General features: G+C 42.7%; 1 protein-coding gene across 2 annotated transcripts in view; it reads right to left on the reverse strand.

Moving 5' to 3' along the window:
- Positions 1-23163: 23163 nt before the first annotated feature.
- Positions 23164-26571, reverse strand: part of SYK (spleen associated tyrosine kinase) — a 67565-nt gene continuing 64157 nt past the window's right edge. For both annotated transcript variants that reach the window (XM_049769559.1, XM_049769560.1), the window contains one exon: positions 23164-23236. In XM_049769559.1, the coding sequence (XP_049625516.1) occupies positions 23164-23236 (73 nt within the window). The remainder of the gene's footprint in view (positions 23237-26571) is intronic.

Below are 26571 nucleotides of genomic sequence, written 5' to 3' on the forward strand. Positions count from 1 at the left end.
CTCACACTATGGTTATAGAAAAGGAGGGAGCGTGCAGTGGATTAATGTGTCTCAGGAACATCCCAGGCCCCATGGGGTTCTTGAAAAGAGTTGAAGATGGTTTTTACAACCACCGCAAGTTCTATCCTGTGGATCGGAGGTGGCTGTAGTGGTGACTATGCTGATGAGCGGCTAAGAGAATGCTCATGTTGCTCCTTTCCATGAAAGGTGCTTGAGATTGACTAGATTGTGGCATAGATAGGCAGGCAAGGACTCCTGCAAGCTGTGAGCTGGTCTGAATCTGGTCCTTTTATGTCCCTAACCTCCTTGCTCTCATGTGTGAAGTAGAAGAGCCACCTCCATGCCCAGTCCATCCAACCCTGTTTTCTATATCACTGTGCTGTTTTTCTTAAACATTTTTCTTTCTGATATTTTCTCAAAAAGGATTTAAGATAATAATGGCACAGACCTCCCTCTTCTTTAGGAATTCTTCTACCATCACCACCTGCCTCTTGATGCAGGCAGTGAGACACATCTTAAGATTGAACCACGGTTCCTGATGTAGTCCAGGTAAATTATGGATGAAAGCTTCTTTCCTCATTAATGGGAGTGTTCTACTTTGGTTTTCATTGAATTATTTTTATTATTTAATTTTCATTACAAATTATTGTTTTCTATTATAAAATCATGATATAAAATAATTTAAATAATTAAATTTAATTAATTAAATTAAGTTAATTTATTTATTAAAATAAATCATATAATATAAATTTATAATATAAAATTATAAATTATTATTTCATTTCTATTCTATTATTTATTTCATTGACTATAACAGATAAAAGCATGTCCACAACACACATTCACAGAAGGTAGGGTTCTGTTAGTGGCAATCTAAGTATCCTGACAAGCAGACTTTGGAATTCTCTCATGTCAAAGAGATTGATTTATGATTATGTGTGGGGAAGTTACTCCATTGCATGTCTCTTCAGTTCCCTGAATTTGTGGTGTCTGGCTAAGGTTCCTGCATCTATCCTTCACAGTTCCCACCTCTTAAATACAAGGACTTTCTGAGACTAGGCTCATAGACTTACCTTCACTATTTCTTTCTTCAGAAGCAGGACTTTCCTAGCAGAGGACATCTGGGCAGTAGCGCTCATAGCTTCACCTGAAAGTTTTCTCTGTCAAGGAGGTCACCCGCTCACTTCATCTTCTAACATCCTCTTTGGGTTGTGTAAGACCCTGCCACAAATGCAGGGATGTTAGAAGACCTCAGGGATCAAGACTCAGAGATTGTGAAGGCCTCTGAGAAAAATAAGTAGCCATGAGGGTGGGATACACCCAGGAAGGCCTCCAACCTCCCTGTGTTGCAGATCTGTATGTTCTGTAGATTTGTGTCAGGTTTGTTTCTTAAATTCTCAGATACAAGCAGCTGTTTCAATATGGAAGTACCTATACACTTCCTAATTCCCTCTGTGAGTATAAATAGGGTCTGTAAGTGCCTAGGACAGAAGAGAAGCACAGGTTATTAACACAATGAAGGGGACTCTACATAGAATGAGGATGGGATGATATGAGTTTCAAATGCCTGGAGGGCTTTGAACACAATTTCACATGTGTGATTTGAACCTAAGAAACTAAACATTCAAGTATAAATTTTACAAATCCACTTTGTGCCAAACATAGCCTTAATGACTATAGTTGTCCTGCTGGAAATTAGGCTAAGGAGGCCAGGACCAGTGGGGTGCATGAACGGACTTTCTGGGATGTCTCTGACCTCTGCTCTGGTTCAGGGTTTAATTGATGGGTGAGAAGTTTGGAAGACAACAATGAACAACATACTTAGAATATGTGCAACAGGGGAGGGGTTAGAGTAATAGTACAGCAGGTAAGGTGCTGGCCTTGCACATGAGCAACCCAGGTTCAATCTCCAGCATCCTATGTTATCCCCTAGTAACCACAAGAACTCCTGAGTCCAGAGCCATGAGAAACCCCTGGCAGGTGTGGCCCAGCAAACCCCACCTCCCAAAAAGGAAAAAAAGAAGTGCTACAGGCACATTTGTGAGCTTCTGAGATTTATTATTTTTGTTTGTTTGTTTGTTTGTTTTGGCAACACTCAGCTCAGGGGTTACTCCTGGCCCTGTGCTCAGAAATTGCTCCTGGTAAACTTGAGGGACCATATAGAAAATCAGAGATTGAACTCTGGTCCATCCAGGGTCTGCCCCATGCAAGGCAAAGTCCCTACTGCTGTGCTATCACTCCAGCTTCTGAGATTTAAATGAAAAGGCACAAAGGCTTGCTTTGCTGTATGGTGAGTAGATAAAAGAGTTTCTGGTTTGGGAAAACCCTTCTCCAACCCTACTTTTATGATCTCAGTAGCTCTTCTTTTCTGCTCTTTTGCCTCTTTTTACTCTTCCCAGTGGTAAGAGATCAGCTCAGCGACAAGAGGCCTTGGCCAAGACAGCACTAGAGGGCTCCTGAGCACAGAGGGAGCATGACTTTGAGGCCATCAACAAAAAAGTTAAACAAATCAAATAAATATCACTGTCATTGTTATTTTCAGCCTTGACTAAAGATGATTCAGAGTAATGGGAACTCCCAAAATCATGGTGACACTTAACATCTCAGGTTCTCTAAGAAGGTGGGTAAAGGATGAAGAAAGTGGGTAAGAAAGAGCAGAAGATAGAGACAGTCCTGGTCCAAGGTGCTAAGAGTACTTAGTGGGAAGATGTGGATGTGCTTAGTAGTTTTCCAGGGTCAGAGAAACAGGCAAGCCACCAGCGGTGAGTCTTCTTAGGTTCTAATCTAGGATTTGTTGTTATTAACTTGATTAATGTGAAACTGACCTCTTAAGAGGAAGAAATTCAATTTCCCTTTCAGAAGCCCTTAGAAAAAAGAACCATCCTCCCCAGATAAAAGAAGACAAACCAATTCAAAACTTCCACTTCCCCATTCTTTGCAGAATCTCAAGTGCACTTAAGGGAAAAAAATAACACGAAGACCCACAAGCTTATTTTAAGACCAACAGGTATTTCCACATTAGTACTCTGACTTATTTCTAGATCAGAAGCTGGATAGCAGGTCCATAAGAACCCTGGAACACCTGGCGTTTGTTCTACCCAGTATCTGGGAAATAGAAGGTATGGGGGCTGAGAAAAAGCAGTTCTCTTTGTTTTGTGGTCAAACGCTTAAATTTACTAATTTATTTTCCCTACATTGAGTTTATGCACAGAAACCAAACTGGAAGAGTGGCCCATTTCCAAGTCTAGAAATGATTCCTTCAAAGTTTATTCGAGTCATTTAAAAAAGTACAAGTGAATGTTCTTTGTCATTTCTTTGTTTTGGATGCTACTGAGATTCAGAAATTTTATCTCAGTCCATGAGGTAGTGTGAGGAGGTCAACATAGACTCCTTCTGTTGTAGAATTCTAGAAAAACAAACACATAGCTGGGAATCATCACAATCTTTTAAATCTGGATATAACCCATAAGGAGTAATATCACATTAGAACTGAAAATATCATGTAGCCCAGCTAGTCCATTAGTTGCTGTGGATTTGGCTAAATAGGAATCAGGCACAGGAAATCACAAGATATATATATATATATATATATATTGGTTTTTCGGGCCACACCAGTTTGATGCTCAGGGTTTACTCCTGGCTAAGCACTCAGAAATTGCCCCTGGCTTGGGGGGACCATTTGGGACGCTGGGGGATCAAACCGTGGTCCTTCCTTGGCTAGCTTGCAAGGCAGACACCTTACCTCTAGCGTCACCTTGCCAGCCCCATCACAAGATATTTTTTTGGAAAAAAATCATATTTTACAGTTCTTATTTTGAAATTTAAAAAACAACCCATATTAATAATACCTCCATCATTAGCTCAGTTGCAAACAGGTACATTGAATGAATTAGGGAACTGAAAATCAAGGGATTCCTGAAGAATATTTATGAGGACCAGGAAAGAGAAATGAGAGAGAGAAGTTGACACATGGACTCTCATCGTGTACTTTCCAGGAGTTCTAGGAGAAAAAGAAGACTCCAGACAGAAAAAGAATCAATCCTCCTATAGATGAATGCTTTTCTAGTCTAAGTTCTAAGCAAGTTATGTCCCCAAGTCTGGATTCTGAGCTCTCATATAGGGTCTATGTTTGGAAACGACACTTCTCTGCCATCAAACATCTTGAAAGTCTTAAGTAATTTTATCTTTCAATTTAATGTTATGGGGGAGGATATATATTAGATATTAAGTAATGTGTACTACTTAATAGTGCTAATAATGAAGAACACAAAAAGCCTACATAACATTTTTGCTTGCTTATTTGGGGGCCAAACTCCTGGAAGTGCTCAGGGAACCATAAAGCAGTGTCAGGAAATGAACGTGGGTCAGCTATTTGCAAGGCAAACACTTTACCCACTGTACTGTTTCTCTGGCTCACATACAGTATTTTTAACCAATGTCATTTCAATAAAAATTTTAAGCACTAATCAGGATAAATCACACACAGTAACTTCAATAATGAATTTTGTGCAGCATCTCCTCTGTTTTGGTAAGAACAAAAACATCTGTGTATAAGTCACAAAAAACAAAAGCCACTGGTTCTCAGATACTCCTGTTTTGTGATTTGAGTTGGCATTGTACAGTGTAAAAGTACATAATAACATTCATGAGTTTAATAGATATATTTAACTCTACTCAGGATGCCAGTAGGTGACTAAAACATCATGTTCTACCAATAAAGATTCGAGGAAAGAACAAACTTCAATCTCCATACAGTTTGTTCTTACTGTTTGAACAGGGTTGTATATTTTAAGTTCTATAAATTGGCTCAAATTCAAGGGGTCAGTTCAGCAAATTCACTGCAGAATACAACATTATCATACTTATTTTGGAACTTAAGAAATAAAAAGGAACTTGAGGTGTCCAGAGAAAGAATGCAGAATTTGTAATGAGAAATGACAATGATGAGACAGGAAAAGGTCGTGTCAGAAGATTCTGTCGGGAAAAGGCACAATTTGTTCTTGAGGCCCATGTCTGGTTATCTTCAGGATTCATAACTGGTTCTGTGTTCAGGGAAGCTTGAGGGGACTATACAGGCTACCAGGGATGGATCCTGGTCAGCTACATGCAAGACAAATGCTGTACTATGACTCCAGCCCTCCAAACCAGCATCATATTGGGCAAAGGCTCTGAGGTTGACCTCTCCAGGATCCTCCTCCTCTAGACAAAGATCTCTGAGCCTTTGTTATAGGAAATAGGGAAGACAGAGATGTCCAGAGCCTGGCACTACAGGAGAGTCTAATTAGGAAATACCTAGACTCTGGAGCCAGATTAGGTACAGGGAAAGCAGTGACATGTGGCTTGGGCAGTTGTCCTGCAGGCAATGAGAGTGGGCTGCTGGCTGAGGACTAGTATGTATTGCTCCAGAGTCACTGTGGCAAAAAAGACAGGAGAGGGCAGACATACTATCTACAATGCTGCCGGAGCTGAACAATATGTGAGCTGTTGGAGACTCAGATTTCGTGTGTTAGCAGTGTCAGGCTTAGCTTTCGGTGTTTTAGATTCACCTGCTGGTACATAGTTCTCACACACATACATCAATAGTCACACGAACATATTCAGAGACATACACAGAATAAGTTTACTGAACACATTCACACCTACAAACACATGCAGATACACAGAAATATGAATAAACATACAAGGGGAATAGAGCCTGTTTTATGCACGAGTTTATAGTTATATATGCACAGATATATGCTTAAAGATACATAGATATGGACACACACAATAAACATACACTGAGACAGACATTTGTGATACTGGCACACAGTTGTGTATGCACACTCACATGCATAAAGTTCAAAAACAGTCACATACTGCTATATTATATACATCAATGTACATGGATAGAAACTCGGACACACAAACATGGTAACACATTATACCTACTTACCCACACAGTTGTGGGAATTTCTCCTGGGCTAGTCAAGTCCAGAGCTATGATACAAACAACTCAGCAAACCTGTGAGTCCCCGTAGGAGCTGGGGAAGGCCCAGGGAGTGAGGTTCTGTGATTTTCTTCTTCTCTCTGCCCTGGTGGAGGCAATCTTGAGGAAACCCAGCTGAAGCTAAGCAGGAGGTGGCACATGGCACTTAGAAACAATCCTGCCCTGAGTGCATGTGGCTGAGCTTGGCATTTACTCAGGGAGTGCCCAGAAGGTTGAGTCTGTCCAAGAAGGGGCAGATGGTACTTGGGTCAAGGTTAATGGTCATTCATATGGGAAACCAGCTCCTCATAGTGCAGAGAATTAGGGATCATGGTGAGTGAATGTAGTGGGAAGGAGAGAGGTTCATAGGATCATTTAATCTATTGTGACCAGACTAGCTGCCCATAGGTAGAGTGGTTCCAGCCCTCTCGAGGCAGGACTGTGGTTCCACTCTTGACCTGAGGATTTAGGTGAAGCCCATCTGAAGGGATTCTGTGCCCTTTGAAAGTGCTTCCTAGCCAAAGATTTTGGGAACCAGAAGAATATGGGTGTAGCTTCAGGTGGGAGACACCAGACTGGCTTTGAGGTCTGAGCTGGAGGGGTGGGGCAGCTGGCCTTTATGACTTGGATGCCTGAGGCTCATACTTGGAATATGACCCTCTCAGGAGGTCAACAAATGGGACCCACCGGTGGTAAAGGAATAGAATTCAGACCAGCTGCACCTCTGACCCCTTGCTTATGGCTCTTGACCAACAGTAGCCATTTGTGGGGAAAGGCACCTTGGAGACACCCACCAGATCCACCTTGTGTGTCCAAAGTGAAACAACTTTGTACAAGGAGAAAACAGGCCTGTTTAAAGCAATCAAACCTGCAAATGTCCCAGGAGAGGAGACTCCTATGGGGGGAGCAGGGGGAGCTGCTGTGAGGTTCAAAGTGTTTTGCAAACCCCCCCCCAACCTGCACTGACTCTTGCAAGAAGCAGTGTCCTTTGGTGGCACTTCACTCCTGAGTCTGAGTGGACCTTCCATGGTGCCGGACTTAGGAACCAGGGGGAAGGAGGGAGGCTGGAAAGCGCTTAGGTGTTTGGTGTGGTTGGAAAGAGACCACGTGTACAGAATGGAATCTCCGCGGCCAGTCATTTACGAACAGAAACAAGTTCAGTGCTGAGTACTGAGCCTGAGGTTACTCCTTTCTCACGGCAGCAGCCAGTGAACCGGGCACCATCTATACCGCAGGGCTTCTGTGCCAGACTCTGGAAACTCATCCTGACCCTTCCAGAGGGCACCAGGGGTAACAGCAATGCACCGTGACATGCGATCTCAGAGCCTGGGGTCCACCTTGCAATCCACTGACTTGGGTAGATGCAACTTCCAGTAAAACAATAGTGGCCAGTGACTCACATGGCCAGTGCTGGACGCTGCACTCAGAGCTGCCAGAGGCCCACTCGATTCCGAGACCGCTCAGTTCTGGTGAGGAAAGAGATGCCTGGGATACTATGTTCACTTCATGTTCTCCTTGATCTGATGGTGAGGTGAGGGCTCAGCATGTGCTTCCTTGGGAAGGACCAGGGCCCAGGGGAAAGGGAATGAGGTGGAACGCAGCTGAAAAAAAAAAAAAACATGTGGTGGACAGAAAGGGAAATGGGAAATGGTTCAATAACTTGGATGCTCACACACTTTGGAGTGTTAGCATCTCCCAGAGACATAGCCTAAAATGATCTGTGAGGTAGCGAGTAGATCCCTACATTCAGGAAGGCTGTAGAAGAGCAAGGAAACCCACTGGTCACTGCCTATCTGTGCTGCCCACTGCACAGGAAGTCAGGATAGGGCAGAAGGCATGGCTTTCAGTGTTCAGAGAGGTGGAGAGACTTGTTTAGGATCACACAGTAAAGAAACAAATATGGGTGCAATAAATAGTAGAGCAGGTAAGGTGCTTGCCTTTTTGTGTGTTTTCTAGAATATGCATTCTATATGTTTGACTTCATATAGTCTCCCAAGCTTTCCAGGAGTGATCCCTGAACTCAGAGCCAGGAGTAAGCTCTGAGCACCTTCAGGTGACCCCCCCACTTCATCCCCCAAAGGAAAAAGAAAATATAAAAACAAACAAACAAACAGGGCTGGGAGAGATAGCACAGCAGGTAGATGGCACAGCAGAGCAAAGCAGTTGCCTTGCTCACAGCCAACCCTAGATCTATTCTTGGACCCATAGGGTCCACCCGAGCCTTGTCAGGAGTGATCCTTGAGCCTAAGGCCAGGAGTCAACCATGAGCACCACCTCAGCCTGCTTCTACAATCAAATTCAAAAATTTCCAAACATTCAGACAACCTTCCAACAGAGCTCTCTGGGTCCCTTCAATGGAGGTCTCTGGATCTACTTCAGGTTGGACTTCTTTGTGCAGAGAGGAAAGAGCTGCTGAAATCTCCTCCTCTGCCCTTGCTCTCCTCCTTCAGTTCAGTTGTGGCCCTAACCTCCTGTCTCTAGGAAGCATCAATTGTGACAAGACCTTAAAAGTGAGCAGAAAGGTTAACTCTCGACCCCTCTGCACTACAGAACCATGAGGCTATTTCAGCAGATCTGCTGAATGTGCAGCCCATGGGAGCCCAAGTTCTAGCTCAGACCTGGGCCGGGCCCGGCAAGGAGACTAGCACAAATCTCAGGTTGGCATGGTAGGGTAGGGGCACAGATGCCTCCCAGTGGTGGGAAGAAGAGAAATTTGCACAGTCTAATACCCCTGACTTTTAGGGTCTATCTGCTTGTTCAATACGCTCCTCACTGCTTCAGGCCCGGGAAAGTCTTTGCTCAGCCTCCTAATCCATCAAAACAGAGCAGTAGAAAGGCAGAAATAGTCAGCTCATGAAGGCTCCTATGGTATCTACATCCACGTGAGTATTGGGCCATAGGAGAATCTGGTACAAGGTCTGGGGAATGACTTCGATGTCTTCACTGGCAGGGGTAGAAGGTAAGAGCATTTAAGGGCTAGAGAACAATGCTTGCAAGGAGATACTCCACTGGTCCTTCTTTGACACACCCAGACATTTGCTGTGCTGAGGTTACTCAGCCTCAACCTTGCTTCATGCCCCCACATAAGTGTATGGAGCCCACAAGGAACCATAACTTCCTGGTCAACTTTGCAGCAACAATTTCCATCCCAACTGCCTGGACTCATTAGGATTGTGGGGGGTTTTAGTTTCATCTCCTAGTCTTCTTACAAAGCCAGACATTAGCCAACCAGCCCTGCCTGGTTTTTGAAACACTGAAGTCCTGTGTTCATGTTAAGACTGTTCATGGTCCAACCAAGTGTTCTGGGTGAATGGGGAACCTTGACCAGGAATGAAACTGCATCTTCTGTCCCCAAGTAGTCCTTACTGATGCCTGCCTAGAAGCTTCCCAGCTCCCACAGGTCCTGAAACTGAACTCTTCATGGTCAAGTTGGCAGGAGCAAAGGCTGTAGGCACATTTCTAACAAGAAGATGTAAAGCTTCCCGTCCCCTCTGCTGGCTCGCTCCTTATGGCAAAGATTTGAAAGTGCTTCCCTGAAATGAGTCACCAGCTCACAGACATATTCTGAAAACAAAGCATGACTTCTGCCTCTTTGCACCTGCGCCCTGGGACCTCTAATTGACGCCTTGGCATTTTTTCCCGAGTTTGGGGAAATCAGAACCTCAACTGCTGTCTGGTGTCGGGCGTCATCTAGTGGGTACTTGGGGAGCTGCAACCTCCCCGCCGGAGCCTTCCTGCCATAGACAGCTGGATGCCCCTAACCTTAGAACTCATTCCCTCCAGAGTCTCTCTCTTCTCTTCCCTCCCACTCCGGCAGAGATTGAATTCACAGGGAGAGCCACCCCCAAGAGACCATTCCTCCAAGCAAAGGACACAGTGCAGCTGGCAGAGGTCGCTTACAGGGACTCACATCAGTGAGTTAGCAACTGTATATTTCAACACATTGGGAGAAGTCTTAACTTCAGTCTGCCTTGCCCAAATGGGCAGAGTGGGATTCATTGATTTCAAGGGAGGGAATCTTCTTTCTTAGCCATGGCTTCTCCGGAGTTGTGTGTCCATCAGGCACCACAACTTTAATTGGCTCTATCTTCCTCTTAGGGTTGTAAAAGACTGATTTCCTCGAGCACTGGCAGGCATGCTGGCACTTCAGGAATGGCCCGATGGTAGACAGGGTGCCTGTTACATCCTGGGCCACTTTTTCAGGTCACCAGTACTGCACCCTGGGTCCATTCCAGAAAAATGGAGACACTTGCAGCCAGATATTTCATAGCTCCTCATGGTCGGCCAGACAATCAGTATGTGGACAACAAACCATGGTTTCTTTCTTCATGCTCCTGCCTATGCTACTCTATCTTCTTTTTGTTTGTTTGATTTTTTAGATTTCTTTTTTTTATTGAGACCATTGTGAATTTAAAGTCTTTCACAGTTATACTTTAGGCATTTAGTAACAGTGAATTAGGACCATTCCCACCACCAGTGTTGACCTCCATCCACTTTAGTTCCCCACATGCATCCCAAACCTTCATCCCTTGCTCCCAGGACTACCAGTGTAACAGGTCCATTTTATGTTTAGCTTGTTGTAGTTGGGTCTCTTGATTCTATTGTCATTAACTTTGGGATAGGAATTTAGATGTTATCTTCTTTTTTCAATAAAGAGTTAGTAAGGACTCACAACAATACTTGCTTTCTGATTCAAAATAGAAAATACACCCGGAACATTTTTGCAGGCTGGAATATTGAACAGAGCGACATCTATTAGAAGTGTTCAGAAATAATACCATGCATGTATCTAGATTGCTAAAATCAGCAACACCACCAAATGTATGAGCATTGTTCTGGGAATTCACAAGTCTGGGAATACCATATTTTCTTCTCAGGCAGTGCTGGGTAGCAAGTCCAAAAACTCACACTCTCAAAGCAGGAGCAGAAACCTGGCTTGGGGTTTTGATCCATTCATGTCAGTGGGATGCAAGGTCTGTAAGGCTTTAACTCCTGTTCTCTTTCCTATAAGGTTGTGTATCCTTCCTTTCTTTGTTAATTTTTTCTTTCCTTGTTTCTTCATTTGTTTCTTTCTGCAGTATATTTTTTATTGAAACTTACTTAGAAGGAAGTGAATTAGGCAGCAAAGAGATAGAGACAAGCAAATAAGACACATATTTAAGAGAGAACATAGGCTTGGTGAGTTGGACCCTTCTCTGCCCCCTTGGGGAGCCCCCTCCTCTTAGGCTCAGACCTGGGCTCCTGTGGATCTTAACTCTCTTCCTCATGGCCTTTACTGCTTCTAAAGAACCACATGTGAGGTGAGGTAAGGGATTGATTTCAAATTCTTTCTATTCATGGCTCAGTCCTCCTGGAAATGAGGACTGGGGAGGAAGGCAGTGGAGTTTCCTGGGGCCTTCATGCTCCATGGTCCAGACAGATGTTGGGCAACAGTGCTTGTGGGAACAGAGCCAGTGCCTAGGATCCCACTCTGTCAGGTGCCCTAGTATCAGGGCAGCTGATAATCATAGTCTTCAAAATCTGGCTAGGACCTTCTGAAATTGAAAACACATGCCTTACTCTTTGAGTGGGGTTCATCATCAACTCTCTCTCTCTCTTTGTCTCTCTCTCTCTTTGTCTCTCTCTCTCTCTCTCTCTCTCTCTCTCTCGGAAAATCCCACCCTCTATTACCTATTCTTGCCAAGCATTGGGAGAAGCTCATAACGTCACAACTGGTTGCCACCATCAGGTGGACAGTGCCAGAGATGGAGCTTGGCTCCCCAGCGGAGATTTGTCAGCAAGCTGAACATGTAGCACATTTACTTTGTCATGGTGGTGACAGCTGTGGGAAAGGGAGTCTGAACCACCTCAGAGATGGTGCCTTTGCAGAAACACCTGGCTTGAAGCTCAGGAAACTAGCCCAGACACTATGGGTTCCTGGCAGCATCCTCATGGGGAGTTGGTGAGCTGAGGCATTGCCATGAGGTGCAGCAGCTGCATTGGGGCTAGAAAGATGGATGTGCCCATAAGAACTGGGCATGAGCTCTGCTCTGGGAAAGTCTTTTTTCTTCTATAGGTGAATTTTGTCACATTGTAGTGTAGAGAGTGGCTGTGCAAAGAGTAAAGGACACCCTGCAATAGGACATCAAGTTTGCTCCCTGTGCCCTTCTGCCGTGCTAAAACACCAGTGTTTGGTGACTTTGAAGTAGATTGGTTATATGTGTCAGTGTTTGTGTGTGTGTGTGTGTGTGTGTGTGTGTGTGTGTGAGAGAGAGAGAGAGAGAGAGAGAGAGACACACACACACACACAGAGGAGAGATAGGAGATAAAGATAGAGACAGCAAGACAGATGACAGAGACCTAGAGATAGTAGAGACAAGACAATAAAAGAGACACAGATGGACAGAGACAGGATTGCAAAGAGACAGAGGAATAGAGAGTAAAAAGAGAGAGACAGATTGTGATGGGCTGTTGTGTAAACAGCTATCATTTGTGGAGAGAAAATCATGGAGGAGGCCACTGGACTGGCTGGTGGCCATTGAGAAACAGAGAACTGGCTTCTGACTAATGTCAGGGAGGAATTCCTCTCAGTGCTCTGCTCTATCACCCAGCCCCATCACTATGAGGGTTCTAAGGATATGTGGAAAGAGGTCAAAGTCACAGAAGTTTTATGGCAGCACACCTTAGAAACTTAGGTGGACTTAAGCTCTGAAGCTACCAGTGGACATCTCCACCCTCAGCATGGCTCTCACCATCACAGGCCACAAAATTGCTGGTGCAGGCTCAGGTCAGTAATGCATCTGTGCTGCCAGGGGACCCTGACACTCTCCTGTTCCAGGAGCAGTTGTAAGGCTAGTGGGAAGTGAGGAGCTGTGTGCTGCTAAGTTCACTGCCCCATAGTGCTGCAGCTCAGGGCTATGCTTTCTCTGCAACAAGGGCAGGATTTCAGCATCCATCCAAAACAGTTTCCAGAAGATGCAACTCTCTCTGAGGTGTGAGCAATGGCACCCAAGACTGAGAGGAAAATGAGAGAGCACCCTCTTGTCTTGAAGTGAATTGCTTTTGACAGGTCCTGCAGCCCCTCATACACTAAGACACTCAATGTGGGCTTTCAACTCTTCCTGCTGTGCTCACTATGCTAAAGGACCAGCTCTTACCATCACCTTCTGGGGCCATCCTACGTACAACCAGTGTATTTGTTAGATATGTCAAGACTAAGGTCTTTTCTCACTTGCCAAGTGGTTATAAGACCATCATGCATATGCCTATGTGTGCTAGGCTTGTGTATATGCTGCATACATGTGCCGCTTACATGAGCATTTGAGTGTGATATACATACATGCCTGCTCCTACATGCATTTTGCACTCCATATATATTTGCACATGTATGTGAACATATTCTTGCACGTCTCATGCACACGAATGTACTATACATGTGTTCCTGTGCTTATGAGCACATATGCATTTGTGTGCAATGTACATAGTTTTGTAAAGGCAGTATATTCAAGTTTGTGCTTTCTTGCATGTGTGTATGCTTCTATGGTGGTGGACATGTGTGTATGTTTGTGCTGACTCAGGCCCTGGGGGCAGAGACATGGCTCCGAGTGACATTGCCCGAATCCAGACCAGGCCTCTTGCCAGTGCCTGCTGTGAGCTCCTTGTAGCTCCTGAGCAGGTTAATAGATGGCCTCTGAGCTTCTTCAGTTTGCCTCGGTTGGGACTGGACCCATCCCTGTGGATCTGCACTTTCCACTCATGGTCTCACCATTTCATAGCTGACTCCAGGTCACAGGCTGTGAGTGGTCAGTGCCAGATCCAACCTGTCTCATCTCGATACAGCAGTGTTGGTCATACAATGGTGATCATATGTGCCTTCTACTGTGGTCTCAGTGCAAGGTCAGTCCAATTCTCTAACTTGTACTTTCTGGGAGCAGAAAGGGTATCAGGGGAATACCTTGCCTACAGGCTTTCATATTACACCCCAGTTCAGAGAGGGTGGGACAGGCTGAAAACAGGCTGCATTCTCTAGCAAGATTACTGCCTTTCTCTGTCATTTAAATGCTCAGTTGTGTGTGTACATGTGTGTATGTGTGTGTCTATGTGCTATTTGTGTTCATGAATATACTGTGCATTTCCAGTGCTACAGTACAAATACACCATGATCTAGGCACCTATACACACATATAGGTTTGCCACTTCCTTGAGAACCAGAGATTGGGGCTCTGAATTCTTTCCCTGCCCAAACTACCTGTGTTATTTTCACAGAGAAAGGAAAATCTCCTATCCACAAGACTATTCTGACTCCTTCTGGGTTCTGAGAATTATCCATTTGGCAATGACCTGAGTACAGCAAGGCAGCCTGGCCTTCACTGGGCAGATCCTTGGCTACAACAAGAGGTACTTCCCTGGAGTATCAGGGCTCTGGAGGGCAGGCCATTCCCCTGTGTGCAGCAGAAAAGCCTAACTCCCAGGGATCATTTTAGGTCATGGCTGGAGACTTAATGTTTAAAAATGTGCATTTATCAATGTTATTTCCCTGTCTCCTTGACAATGTAACCTGTCACATTCGAATAACATTCTTGACACTGCAAACCTAATTTAAAAATTTTATTTTAAGCCTCTTTTTCTGGGAGGGAGCACACCTGGAGGCTACACTCAGGATTTACTCCTGACTCTGTGCTCAGGTATCATTCCTGGCAGGTTCAGGGGACCAAAAATGGTGCTGGGGTCAGCTGCATGCAAAGCAAGTGCCCTACCTGCTATGCTATCTCTCTGGCCCCTTGAAGTCTGTATGTTTGCTTGTTTTAAATATCCATCATGAAAAGAAAACCCCTATGTAGTGAATGCAGAACAAACACTACTTCACTACTCAGGAGGGGTCTTTTGCTCGCTGCAGGATCTGAAAACCCTGGGCTTGTGAGAATCTAAAGTGAGCCTTCTCACTGGGCCCCAAATGCTGTGTAATTACTATCAAGACATAAAAAGCTAGGCTGGGGCAGCAGAGACAGGGAAAAGACACACACAAATGGAAATTCTGGTTTCTCTTCATTGCTCCACAGGCCATCTGCCACAGAGATCTTCATACTCACTGGGGTCATGGTGTTGGTCTATCAGTAGTCTGCTAGTGTCAGCCAGGGCAACCTATCTGGGACACCCTATCTGTTCCTGCTGAACAAGGCCCAGAAAACCCAGTATCCAGAGCAAGCCATGGTGTAACACCATGGGTGTCCAAATCCATCAGAAGTTGATGTTCAAGGCCGGAGAGATAGCATGGAGGTAGGGCGTTTGCCTTGCATGCAGAAGGACGGTGGTTAGAATCCCGGCATCCCATATGGTCCCCTGAGCCTGCCAGGAGCCATTTCTGAGCGAAGACCCAGGTGGAACCCCTGAGCGCTGCAGGGTATGACCCAAAAACCAATGCTGATGTCCCAGTCCTGGAGACTTTGCTCCATCTTCCAAATTGAGCAAATTTGCATGATAAAACCTTCAAAGTTGCCTTTCCCTATGGAATCCTCCTCTGGGTCCTAGAGAGAGACAGTTATTTCAAAGTATATACCCAGAGGTAGAGAGGGGAGGTCAGGGCAGTTGCCTCAGGATGAGATGGTGGGGCAGTTTCTTTCTTCCTGTCACTCACTTTTTGGATATTCTTTGTCCTCAGATCTGTAAGTGGAGCAAGAGATACTAGAATTGACAAAAGTCCAGCAAAGGGCAAGTAAGAAGCCAGATTCCCTGCAGAGTGTTCAACTTTCTTCCATCCTATGCATGTCGCTTTTAGAAAGGGGGCAGGAGGGAGAACTAGGAGCTCATTATAATGGCATCTGGGCCCAGAGTTGTTGTTGCTTTACCAAGACTTTTCCAAGCCTCCCTTTGAGAAGCTAAGTATGGCCCACACAACTGTGATACCATTAGTTGTGGTGATTTACCACAATAAAGCCAAATGGATCATCACCTTCCATCTCCTTCCAGGAGGGTCAGTCATAAAGAATAAAATAGATGGATACTGAGATTTGTCTAGGTTGCCTTAACAACCCCAAGCCAGGGGAGAAGCTGGCCATTTATTGAACATAATTCCTGCTCTCCCAGACATGACTTCCTGGCTCTGGATACAGTGGCCATTGTTCATGCGAATGGAACATTAAGGACTGTTAGCAGATGCATTAAGAGACACCCCACCATTGACAATAGTACAAACCACAATATCAGAAAGGAGAGAGAGACAGAGAGAGAGAGAGAAACAGAGACAGAGAGAGAGAGAGAAACAGAGACAGAGAGAGAGAGAGAGAGAGAGAGAGAGAGAGAGAGAGAGAGAGAGAGAGAGAGAGAGAGAGAGAGAGAGAGAGAGAGAGAATATGTCTATCCCAGAGATGGGCAGGGAGTGGTAGACTGGAGGGAAATAGGGAATGTTGGTGGTGGGAAAGTTGCATTGGTAAAGGGTGGTATACATTCTATAATGAAACCCAACTCTGTAACCATGGTGCTTAAATAAAGAAATTATTATCTGAGACTCTCATGGCATGCTTTAAAGGGCAGCTACTCATGACCCCAGACCCAACTGGGGTACCATGGAGCCCTCAACCTACCCACGCTGGCCTGGCCATTGCATTCAAATTTCAATGTATACTTCATAGTATACATTCACAAAAATTTATATTAGTGCAAGGTGTTTTGTATATTGTTGTATGTAATGTTAAATTTCAGATATAAAAGTTCTCTAGCAACTCAATAAAATAAAGAAATTATTATTTTAAAAAAAGAGTAAAGGCTGAGATATTTTAGCTGTTGCCAAGGGGCTACAAGCAATCATAAGCACCTTTAATGAATAGCATTAAGTTGTGGAAATCTCTTCCTCTGCTCCTGCTTGGGTGCATGTGTGCAGCCCTCTTTGTTTAAAGATTATTTTCTATAATATTATATATATTATATATTCTATAACATTGTTATAGCTCAATGTTATGAGTTTGTTTTGAGCTTCTGCTTCTCACACAGAGACCACTCTTGAACCCTTTGATTATGCAATTAGGTAGCACAACACGCACATAAACACACACACAAACACACATCATACAGAGATTCTAAAATTTTTTATTTTAGCTAAAGCAATCATTGGGAAAAGGAATATGGGAGAAATTACTTTGCCCAACTTTAAACTGTACTACAAAGCAATATTTATCAAAACAGCATGCTATTGGAATAAAGACAGACCCTCAGATCAGTGGAAAAGCCTTGAATACTCAGAAACTGTTCCCTAGACATACAATCACCTAATTTTTGATAAAGGAGCAAGAAATCCTAAATGGAGCAAAGAAAGCCTCTTCAACAAGTGGCTAGCCACTTGAAAAAAATTGAACTTAGACCCCCAGCTAACATCATGTACGAAAGTAAAATCCAAATGAATTAAAGACCTCGATATCAGATCCAAAACCATAAGATATATAGAACAACACATAGGCAAAACACTCCAGGACATTGAGACTACAGGCATCTTCAAGGAGGAAACAACACTCTCCAAGCAAGTGAAAGCAGAGATTAACAGATGGAAATATATTAAGCTGAGAAGCTTCTGCAACTCAAAGGAAATAGCGCTCAGGATACAAGAGCCACCCACTGAGTGGGAGAAACTATTCACCCAATACCCATCAGATAAGGGGCTAATCTCCAAAATATACAAGGCACTGACAGAAATTTACAAGGAAAAAACATCTAATCCCATCAAAAAATGGGGAGAAGAAATGGACAGACACTTTGACAAAGAAGAAATACAAATGGCCAAAAGACACGTGAAAAAATGCTCCACATCACTAATCTCAGGAAGATGCAAATCAAAACAACTGTGAGGTACCACCTCACACCACAGAGAATGGCACACATCACAAAGAATGAGAATAAACAGTGTTGGTGGGGATGTGGAGAGAAAGGAACTCTTATCCACTGCTGGTGGGAATGCCGTCTAGTTCAACCTTTATGGAAAGCAATATGGAAAGCAATTTCCTCCAAAAACTGGAAATCGAGCTCCCATACTACCCAGCTATACCACTCCTAGGAATATACCCTAGGAACACAAAAATACAATACAAAAATCCCTTCCTTACACCTATATTTATTGCAGCACTATTTACCATAGCAAGACTCTGGAAACAGCCTTCAACAGATGAATGGATAAAGAAACTGTGGTACATATACACAATGGAATATTATGCAGCCATCAGGAGAGATGAAGTCATGAAATATTCCTATACATGGATGTACATGGAATCTATGATGCTGAGTGAAATAAGTCAGAGAGAGAGAGAGAGAAAGACGCAGAATGGTCTCACTCATCTATGGGTTTTAAGAAAAATGAATGACATTCTTGCAATAATAACTTTTAGACACAAAAGAGAAAAGACCTGGAAGTTACAGCTCACCTCATGAAGCTCACCCCAAACAGGGATGAGTTTAGTTATAGAAATAACTACGTTTTGAACTATCCTAATAAAGAGAATGTACAATGGAAATAGAAAGCCTGTCTAGAGTACAGGTGGGGATTGGGTGTGGAAGAGGGAGATTTGGGACATTGGTGATGGGAATGTTGCACTGGTGATGGGTGGTTCTTTACATGACTTTACATGACTAAAACCCAAACACAATCATGTATGTAATAAAGTTGTTTAAATAAAAATATAATTTTTAAAATTTTTATTGTTAATTTGGGGGCCTTGCCCAAAAGTGCTCAGGGATTATTTCCACCTTGGTGCTCAGAGTTCTCTTTGAGTGGTGATCAGGGATGCTATTGTGCCAGGCAGGAAGCAAAAGGACATTTGACAAACAGCCCTTTGAGCTATGTCCCAGGCTAGCTTCTAAAATTTTCTCAACGTAAGTTATTCTATGGCTCATCTCTTGGCTGAGCAAACTTTTCTCCAATCCTAAATTTCTGTGAGTTTGACCTCCTTTGTCCTCTGTCAAGTAAAAAATGTTATAAGTGCAACTGAAGATGAGCCCAGTGAGATTTATAGGTGTCAACAGGCCTTAGGACAATTGCTAAAAACCTTCAATTGACAAGACCATAGAAAAATTGCCACGGACAGGAGGATCATGTGTATAAAATTGAACATGAGTCCTGGATTAACTGGGAGGTGCATTCTCAGGTCTTGAATCTCCAACCCAAAGTCAAGCTCAGCAAGGCCTACTTCGGGTGAAAGCCAAGATCTGAGGACTAGAGGCAGCCAAGTCAGTATTTTAGAAACTTCTTTTCTGGCTTGCCTACCAGCCAGGATGTTCCATTATGAGTCTCAATAGAGGAAATTCTGGTTAAAACTCCTCAGAACAGGGGCCGGCGAGGTGGCGCTATAGGTAAGGTGTCTGCCTTGCAAGTGCTAGCCAAGGATGGACAGCGGTTCAATCCCCCGGTGTCCCATATGGTCCTCCCAAACCAGGGGCAATTTCTGAGCGCTTAGCCAGGAGTAACCCCTGAGCATCAAATGGGTGTGGCCCCCAAAACAAGAAACAAACAAACAAAAAAAGATTAAAAAGCTAAAAAAAAAAAAAGATTAAAAAGCTAAAAAGAAAAACAAACAAACAAAAAAAAAAACAACCCTCAGAACAATATTGAATAATTCTAAAAGATCCCTTCCTAACACAGATCAACAGAGCAAACACAGTAGTCTTCCAGTTAGAGTTTCATTGCCCTTTCACTGGCTACCTACTTAAAGACTGCACTGGTATTTTTTTTTTATGTCTATCACGGCATTTATTTATATAAAAAGGAAGTATTGGAGAATTAGTTGAAGTTCAAACAGTAGTCATGTTTATGAAAGCAATTTATAACATTAACAGCACAGAAAAAAAACCTTTGTGAATGATTTTGTAAATTATTTGTAAGCTTATTCACAAAACCATTTTCCTTATCTAATCTAGGTGAGAACAGTGTAATTCATTTAATGAGAAGTTATAGAAAAAGATTGGGTACAAATCAACACATACTATATAATATAGAAATACAGAAGTTAAAGATGTGTCAATATTTGTAGGTATCCCTTTTTTTATAATTATCTTTATTTAAACACCGTGACTACAAACATTATTATAGTTGTATGATTACAGTCATGTAAAGAACACCCCCCTTCACCAGTGCAACATTCCCACCACCAATTTCCCAGATCTCCCTCCTCCCCACCTCCCCACACCTGTACTCGAGACAGGCTTTCTACTTCCCTCATTCATTCACATTGTTATGATAGATTTCAGTGTAGTCATCTCTCCAACTGCACTCATCACTCTATGTGATGAGCTTCATGTCATAAGCTGCACCTACCAGCCCTCATCTCTCTTGTCTCTGAGATACTGTTAAAAATGTCTTTCATTTTTCTTAAAGCCCATAGATGAGTGAAACTATTCTGCATCTTTCTCTCTCCCTCTGACTTACTTCACTCAGCATAATAGATTCCATGTACATCCATGCATAGGAAAATTTCATGACATCATCTCTCCTGACGGCTGCATAGTATTCCATTGTGTATGTACCACAGTTTCTTTAGCCACTCATCTGCTGAAGCACATCTTGGTTGTTTCCAGAGTCTGGCTATTGTAAATAGCACTGCAATGAATATAGGAGTAAGGAAGGGATTTTTGGGAGGCATTACTTTCCCCAATTTTAAGCTGTATTACAAAGCAATAGTTATAAAAACAGCATGGTATTGGAATAAAGACAGACCCTCAGATCAGTGGAATAGGCTTGAGTACTCAGAGAAGGTTCCTCAGACATATAACCACTTAGTTTTTGATAAAGGAGCAAGAAATCCTAAATGGAGCAAGGAAAGCCTATTCAATAAGTGGTGTTGGCACAACTGGTTAGCCACTTGCAAAAAAGCGAACTCAGACCCCCAGCTAACACCATGTACAAAGGTAAAATCCAAATGGATTAAAGACCTTGATATCAGATCTGAAACTATAAGGTATATAGAACAACATGTAGGTGAAACACTCTAGGACATTGAGACTAAAGGCATCTTTAAGGAGGAGACAGCTCTTTCCAAACAAGTGGAAGCAGAGATAAACAGATGGGACTATATTAAGCTGAGAAGCTTCTGCATTTCAAAGGAAATAGTGCCCAGAATACAAAGACCACCCACTGAGTGGGAGAAATTATTCACCCAATACTCATCAGATAAAGGGCTAATATCCAAAATTTACAAGGTACTGACAGAACTATACAAGAAAAAAACTATCCCCATCAAAAAATGGGGAGAAGAAATGAACAGACACTTTGAAAAAGAAGAAAGGCAAATGGCCAAAAGGCACATGAAAAGATGCTCAGCATCATTAATTGTCAGGGAGATGCAAATCAAAACTACTATGAGGTACCACCTCACACCACTGAGATTGGCACACATCACAAAAAAGGAAAACAAGCAGTGCTGGTGGGGATGTGGAGAGAAAGGAACTCTTTTTCACTGCTGGTGGGAATGCCGTCTAGTACAACCTTTATGGAAAGCAATATGGAGATTCCTTCACAAACTGGAAATTGAGCTCCCATACAATCCAGCTATACCACTCCTAGGAATATACCCGAGGAACACACACACACACACACACACACACACACACACACACACACACACACACACACACGCACACGCACACAAATACAATGCACTGGTATTTTTAAGTCTCAAAGCACTCTTTATCACCAGTAAAAACTTTTCAGAGTCAAGGAGTCAGTTCTGTGGTTTTTAGACCACAAATTATAAAGACAGCTAAGTCCCTTGGGTATCTTGGGGCACTGAAAATAGAGCTAATGTGAAATAGTGCCCAGGATACAAGAGCCACCCACTGAGTGGGAGAAACTATTCACCCAATACCCATCAGATAAGGGGCTAATCTCCAAAATATACAAGGCACTGACAGAACTTTACAAGGAAAAAACATCTAATCCCATCAAAAAATGGGGAGAAGAAATGGACAGACACTTTGACAAAGAAGAAATACAAATGGCCAAAAGACACATGAAAAAATGCTCCACATCACTAATCTCAGGAAGATGCAAATCAAAACAACTGTGAGGTACCACCTCACACCACAGAGAATGGCACACATCACAAAGAATGAGAATAAACAGTATTGGTGGGGATGTGGAGAGAAAGGAACTCTTATCCACTGCTGGTGGGAATGCCGTCTAGTTCAACCTTTATGGAAAGCAATATGGAAAGCAATTTCCTCCAAAAACTGGAAATCGAGCTCCCATACTACCCAGCTATACCACTCCTAGGAATATACCCTAGGAACACAAAAATACAATACAAAAATCCCTTCCTTACACCTATATTCATTGCAGCACTTATTTACCATAGCAAGACTCTGGAAACAGCCTTCAACAGACGAATGGCTAAAGAAACTGTGGTACCTATACACAATGGAATTTTATGCAGCTATCAGGAGAGATGAAGTCATGAAATTTTCCTATACATGGATGTACATGGAATCTATGATGCTGAGTAAAATAAGTCAGAGAGAGAGAGAGAGAAAGAAAGATGCAGAATGGTCTCACTCATCTATGGGTTTTAAAAAAAATGAATGACATTCTTGCAATAATAATTTTCAGACACAAAAGAGAAAAGAGCTGGAAGTTACAGCTCACCTCATGAAGCTCACCCCAAACAGGGATGAGTTTAGTTAGAGAAATAACTACATTTTGAACTGTCCTAATAATGAGAATGTATGAGGGAAATGGAAAGCCTGTCTAGAGTACAGGCGGGGGTCGGGTGGGGAGGAGGGAGATTTGGGACATTGGTGATGGGAATGTTGCACTGGTGATGGGTGGTGTTCTTTACATGACTGAAACCCAAACACAATCATGTATGTAATCAAGGTGTTTAAATAAAATATATAAAAAGAAAAAAAAGAAAAAAAAAAGGAAAATAGAGCTGATGCACACCCACCACTAGGGGGAAGTGTTTCCAGGTCTGCCCAGTGTCCCAGGAAGGAAAGGCAAGGAAAAAGGCTACGGAAAGCCCACGAAGGACTCCATGACAGTTGCTCTGGTTCTTCATTTTTCCTATAGCTCTTCTGGGCACATCTGCTTTGAAGGTTGTTTCAAGACACACTTTAGGAAACAAGAGCCAGGGCATGTCCCATTCAAGGCAGGACTTCCCATATGGGCAGAGGGAGATGGAGACATGAAAATCCCAAATCCTCTGGAATGTTTTACTTGTTTGTTAAATGCAGTCACAGGTTATGTATTATTAGTTGACCACATCATAGTAGTAGTTGCGTAGCCGTAATTCCACTGCTTTGAATCCAGGCCTGTTCTCAACACTGTGGAGGGAAAAATATGTTATTATTTGTCTACATGCTGGGATTCTTCTGCCAACAACAAATGACTAAAATCTTCAGCTTCAAACACTAGGTTGACCAGAAATCTGAAATAAAAATCACACCGGATACCTTAAATTTCTAGAACCCCAATATGTTCTTAATAAGATCTACTGGTGACTCCAATTTACTTGAACTAAGAAGTTCTATCTTCGAAGTTCAGGCCTCTCATCCACTGCCCAAAATTTCATAGTAAAAAGTGCTCTAATGTCAGAAAATCTTTGTGACTGAAAATGCTACAAGCTTATAGACAATATTTGATTCAAAGTCTCATTTAGGAAAAAAATATATGGGCAAATTTTAATCTTTTCTTCTTCAGAGTCCAATCAGACTGCAAGAGTTTGAAAATGTGCTTTTATAATTATCACAGTGGAAGCATAGACCCATATATTGTCTATTGCTTTTGTTTGTTTGTTTGTTTTGGGGTCACAGTCAGTAGCACTCAGTGATTACTCCTGGCTCTGTGCTCAAAAATAGCTCCTGGCAGGCACAGGGGACCATCTGGGATGCCGGGATTCGAACCAATGACCTCAGGGACCATATGGAATGCCGGGAATCGAACTATCATCAATTCCGGGTCTGCTGCATGCAAGGCAAAACTGTTAGGCCCCAGATATTGTCTATTGTTGATCTTCAACCTACCATGTCTTACTTCTCAGTCACTGTTGGCAGGTGAGAGTATTATGTGTGCAACTACAGTAAAAGGTTTTTTTGAGCTGTCTCTACACAAACTTTTACAAGCATAGTGGCTATCTCTAACATGGCTGTACCAAATAGGATCAGCGAAAAGATACATTTTTAAGAACGCTCCTCCTCAGAAGATATTTTTCTTAAATAGAAATATTTTGGGATATATTGTAAGTATGATAAGAAGCACAGTAAAGAAAATAGAACTCAAAGTTCAGCTGTACATACAACTTCCATTTAGCCTTTTTCAACTATTACTGTGGTTTTAATGGTTTTGTTCAGTATTGAAAAATCAAGGTCTATGAACAAGGACCAGGACTTGGCATCACTCATCATGAAAAGGGCAGAACAATTTCTGTAGTGTAAAAATGGGTTGTTTTGTAGCAAAACCAGTATTTTCAATTACAGATTTTAAATACAGGCAAAATGCATAATTAAACTCTTGAAATTTACTAGCCAGCTATGGCGATGGCTGAGGACTCAGGCCTCCTTTTTGATCTCATTATAGGAACATTACACCGAAGACCATGTAGTGTACTAGAAGGAGAAGTAGAGATCATTTCTGGAAGCAGGAGCATGCATGGTGGAAATGTATGTCTACATAAATGAACCATCTCCTTCTTGCTCTTAAACTTCTAGAGCCAAAGAGGACAATATTATTAACATGACAGAATAGAATGTCTGAACCAACATACAATGTCTACAAAAATTTGAGAATCTTACATCTTACATGCAAAAATGCAGAGATGCATGAATCCTGATCCAACCTTACTTTTTAACCTTACAAGATTAGAACAATATTACTTTCCAGCTGATTTGTGGCCTGAATACCCTTTACTGTTCCTGCAGGCCCAGTTACAGGCAGTTTTGCTGACTTTCTCACACAGTAGGCTTAGGCAATGGTCCTCAAACTACGGCCCGTGGGCCACATATTGTATTTATTCCCATTTTGTTTCTTCACTTCTAAATAAGATATATGCAGTGTGCATAGAAATTTGTTCACAATTTTTGTTTTTACTATAATCTGGCCCTCCAACAGTCTGAAGGACAGTGAACTGGCCCCCTGTTTAAAAAGTTTGAGGACCCCTGGTAGAGAATGTGCTTGGTTACATGTTTGGCTGGGTTATTTGAAGACAAAATGATCAGAGGAAGAACATCTGGCATGGGGGCAGGGACCTTAGTAGAAGTTTCTCTGAAGTCAATTCAAGATACCCAAAAGTTTTCCCTGGCCAGAGAAAAATGGCTGGATGACCAGATCAGTTCCTGGTAGTTTTGAATTTTTGTTGACCATGACAGAAATTTTTTTGACCAAGAAGGTTTTTTTTTTCTTTTTCTGAGGGGGAAAATTCTTTCTGAGCGGAGAAATTTCAAAATGGTGCTAAGTGGGACAAAGAATACTCATAGTGATTTCTTGGTTACCAGAAAGGTGGTTCAATGCAAGGACTGGAGGATGTGTATCATTCAAACCCATGGTGCAAGGGATCCCTCAGCCCTTTAGTGCTATTCAAAGGTCATCAGGATCATACAGATAGTGTTTAGGGGCCTCCAGAGTTTGGGGGTATTTGGTACTGGGTTAAAACCAGCTTTGCATGCAACTTAACTTTTATACTATCTCTCTACTTCTAGAATTTATTGATCATTTTTGAAAACGCTATTGCATTTCATCTAGCCAATATTGGGTATTAGATCAGACCCAGGGCAAGCACATGCAAGGCAAGGGCAATGCCATTAAACTCTTCAGTCTTCATACAGGTCTTTATAAAGTCATTCTTGCCCTTTATGGACACCAATGGAATAAAATTCGACCTGCAGAAAGCAATTGTAAAGGAAATCAAGTTTGCTAAGATAAATTTCTAACTTTTGATGCTGGCTATCATTACTACTTCTACCCTATTCAGTGGTCCTCAAACTACAACCCAGAGGGGGCACATATTGTATTTGTTCCTGTTTTGTTTCTTCACTTCAAAATAAGATATATACAGTGTGCATAGGAATTTGTTCATAGTTTTTGTTTTTACTATAGTCCAGCCCTCCAACGGTATTGAGGGACAGTGAAGCCCCATGTTTAAAAAGTTTGAGGACCACTGCTAGATGCTTAATACCTGGATATCAAGGCTGATTCCTAGAAATACAGGAGGAACTCATTGAACCAGTTCCTGAAGTCAGAAGCTAAAGGGGAAGACAAAGATCAGCATTGGGACTGTGACCTAAGTCTGCAGGTGAGACAACATGTTAGAGGAACATGTGCCTTTAAAAAGAGACACTTGAACTGGCTCCTAGTACAGAGAATCCACAGAACCATTTCCCCTTCATGTTCTCCTTAGAAGAACAGTTTTTATTTTGTTTTGTTTTGGGGACATAGTGCTCAGAGCTTACTTATGACTCTGTGCTCAGGGATCATTCCTGGAGGGACTTGGGGGCCACGTGGATGTACTGGGAATTGATTCTTGGTCAGCCTCATGCAATGCCAGCATCTTATCCACTGTAAGATCTCTGGCCCCTAGAGAACAATTCTGGAAGTGAGGGCATCAGCTCTTTCTGGTGAGAGAAAGCATGGACCACTGCCTCCCTACCAGAACCAGGATAATAGC

The sequence above is a fragment of the Suncus etruscus genome, chromosome 3 (assembly GCF_024139225.1).
Source record: "Suncus etruscus isolate mSunEtr1 chromosome 3, mSunEtr1.pri.cur, whole genome shotgun sequence".
NCBI classification, from domain to species: Eukaryota; Metazoa; Chordata; class Mammalia; order Eulipotyphla; family Soricidae; genus Suncus; species Suncus etruscus.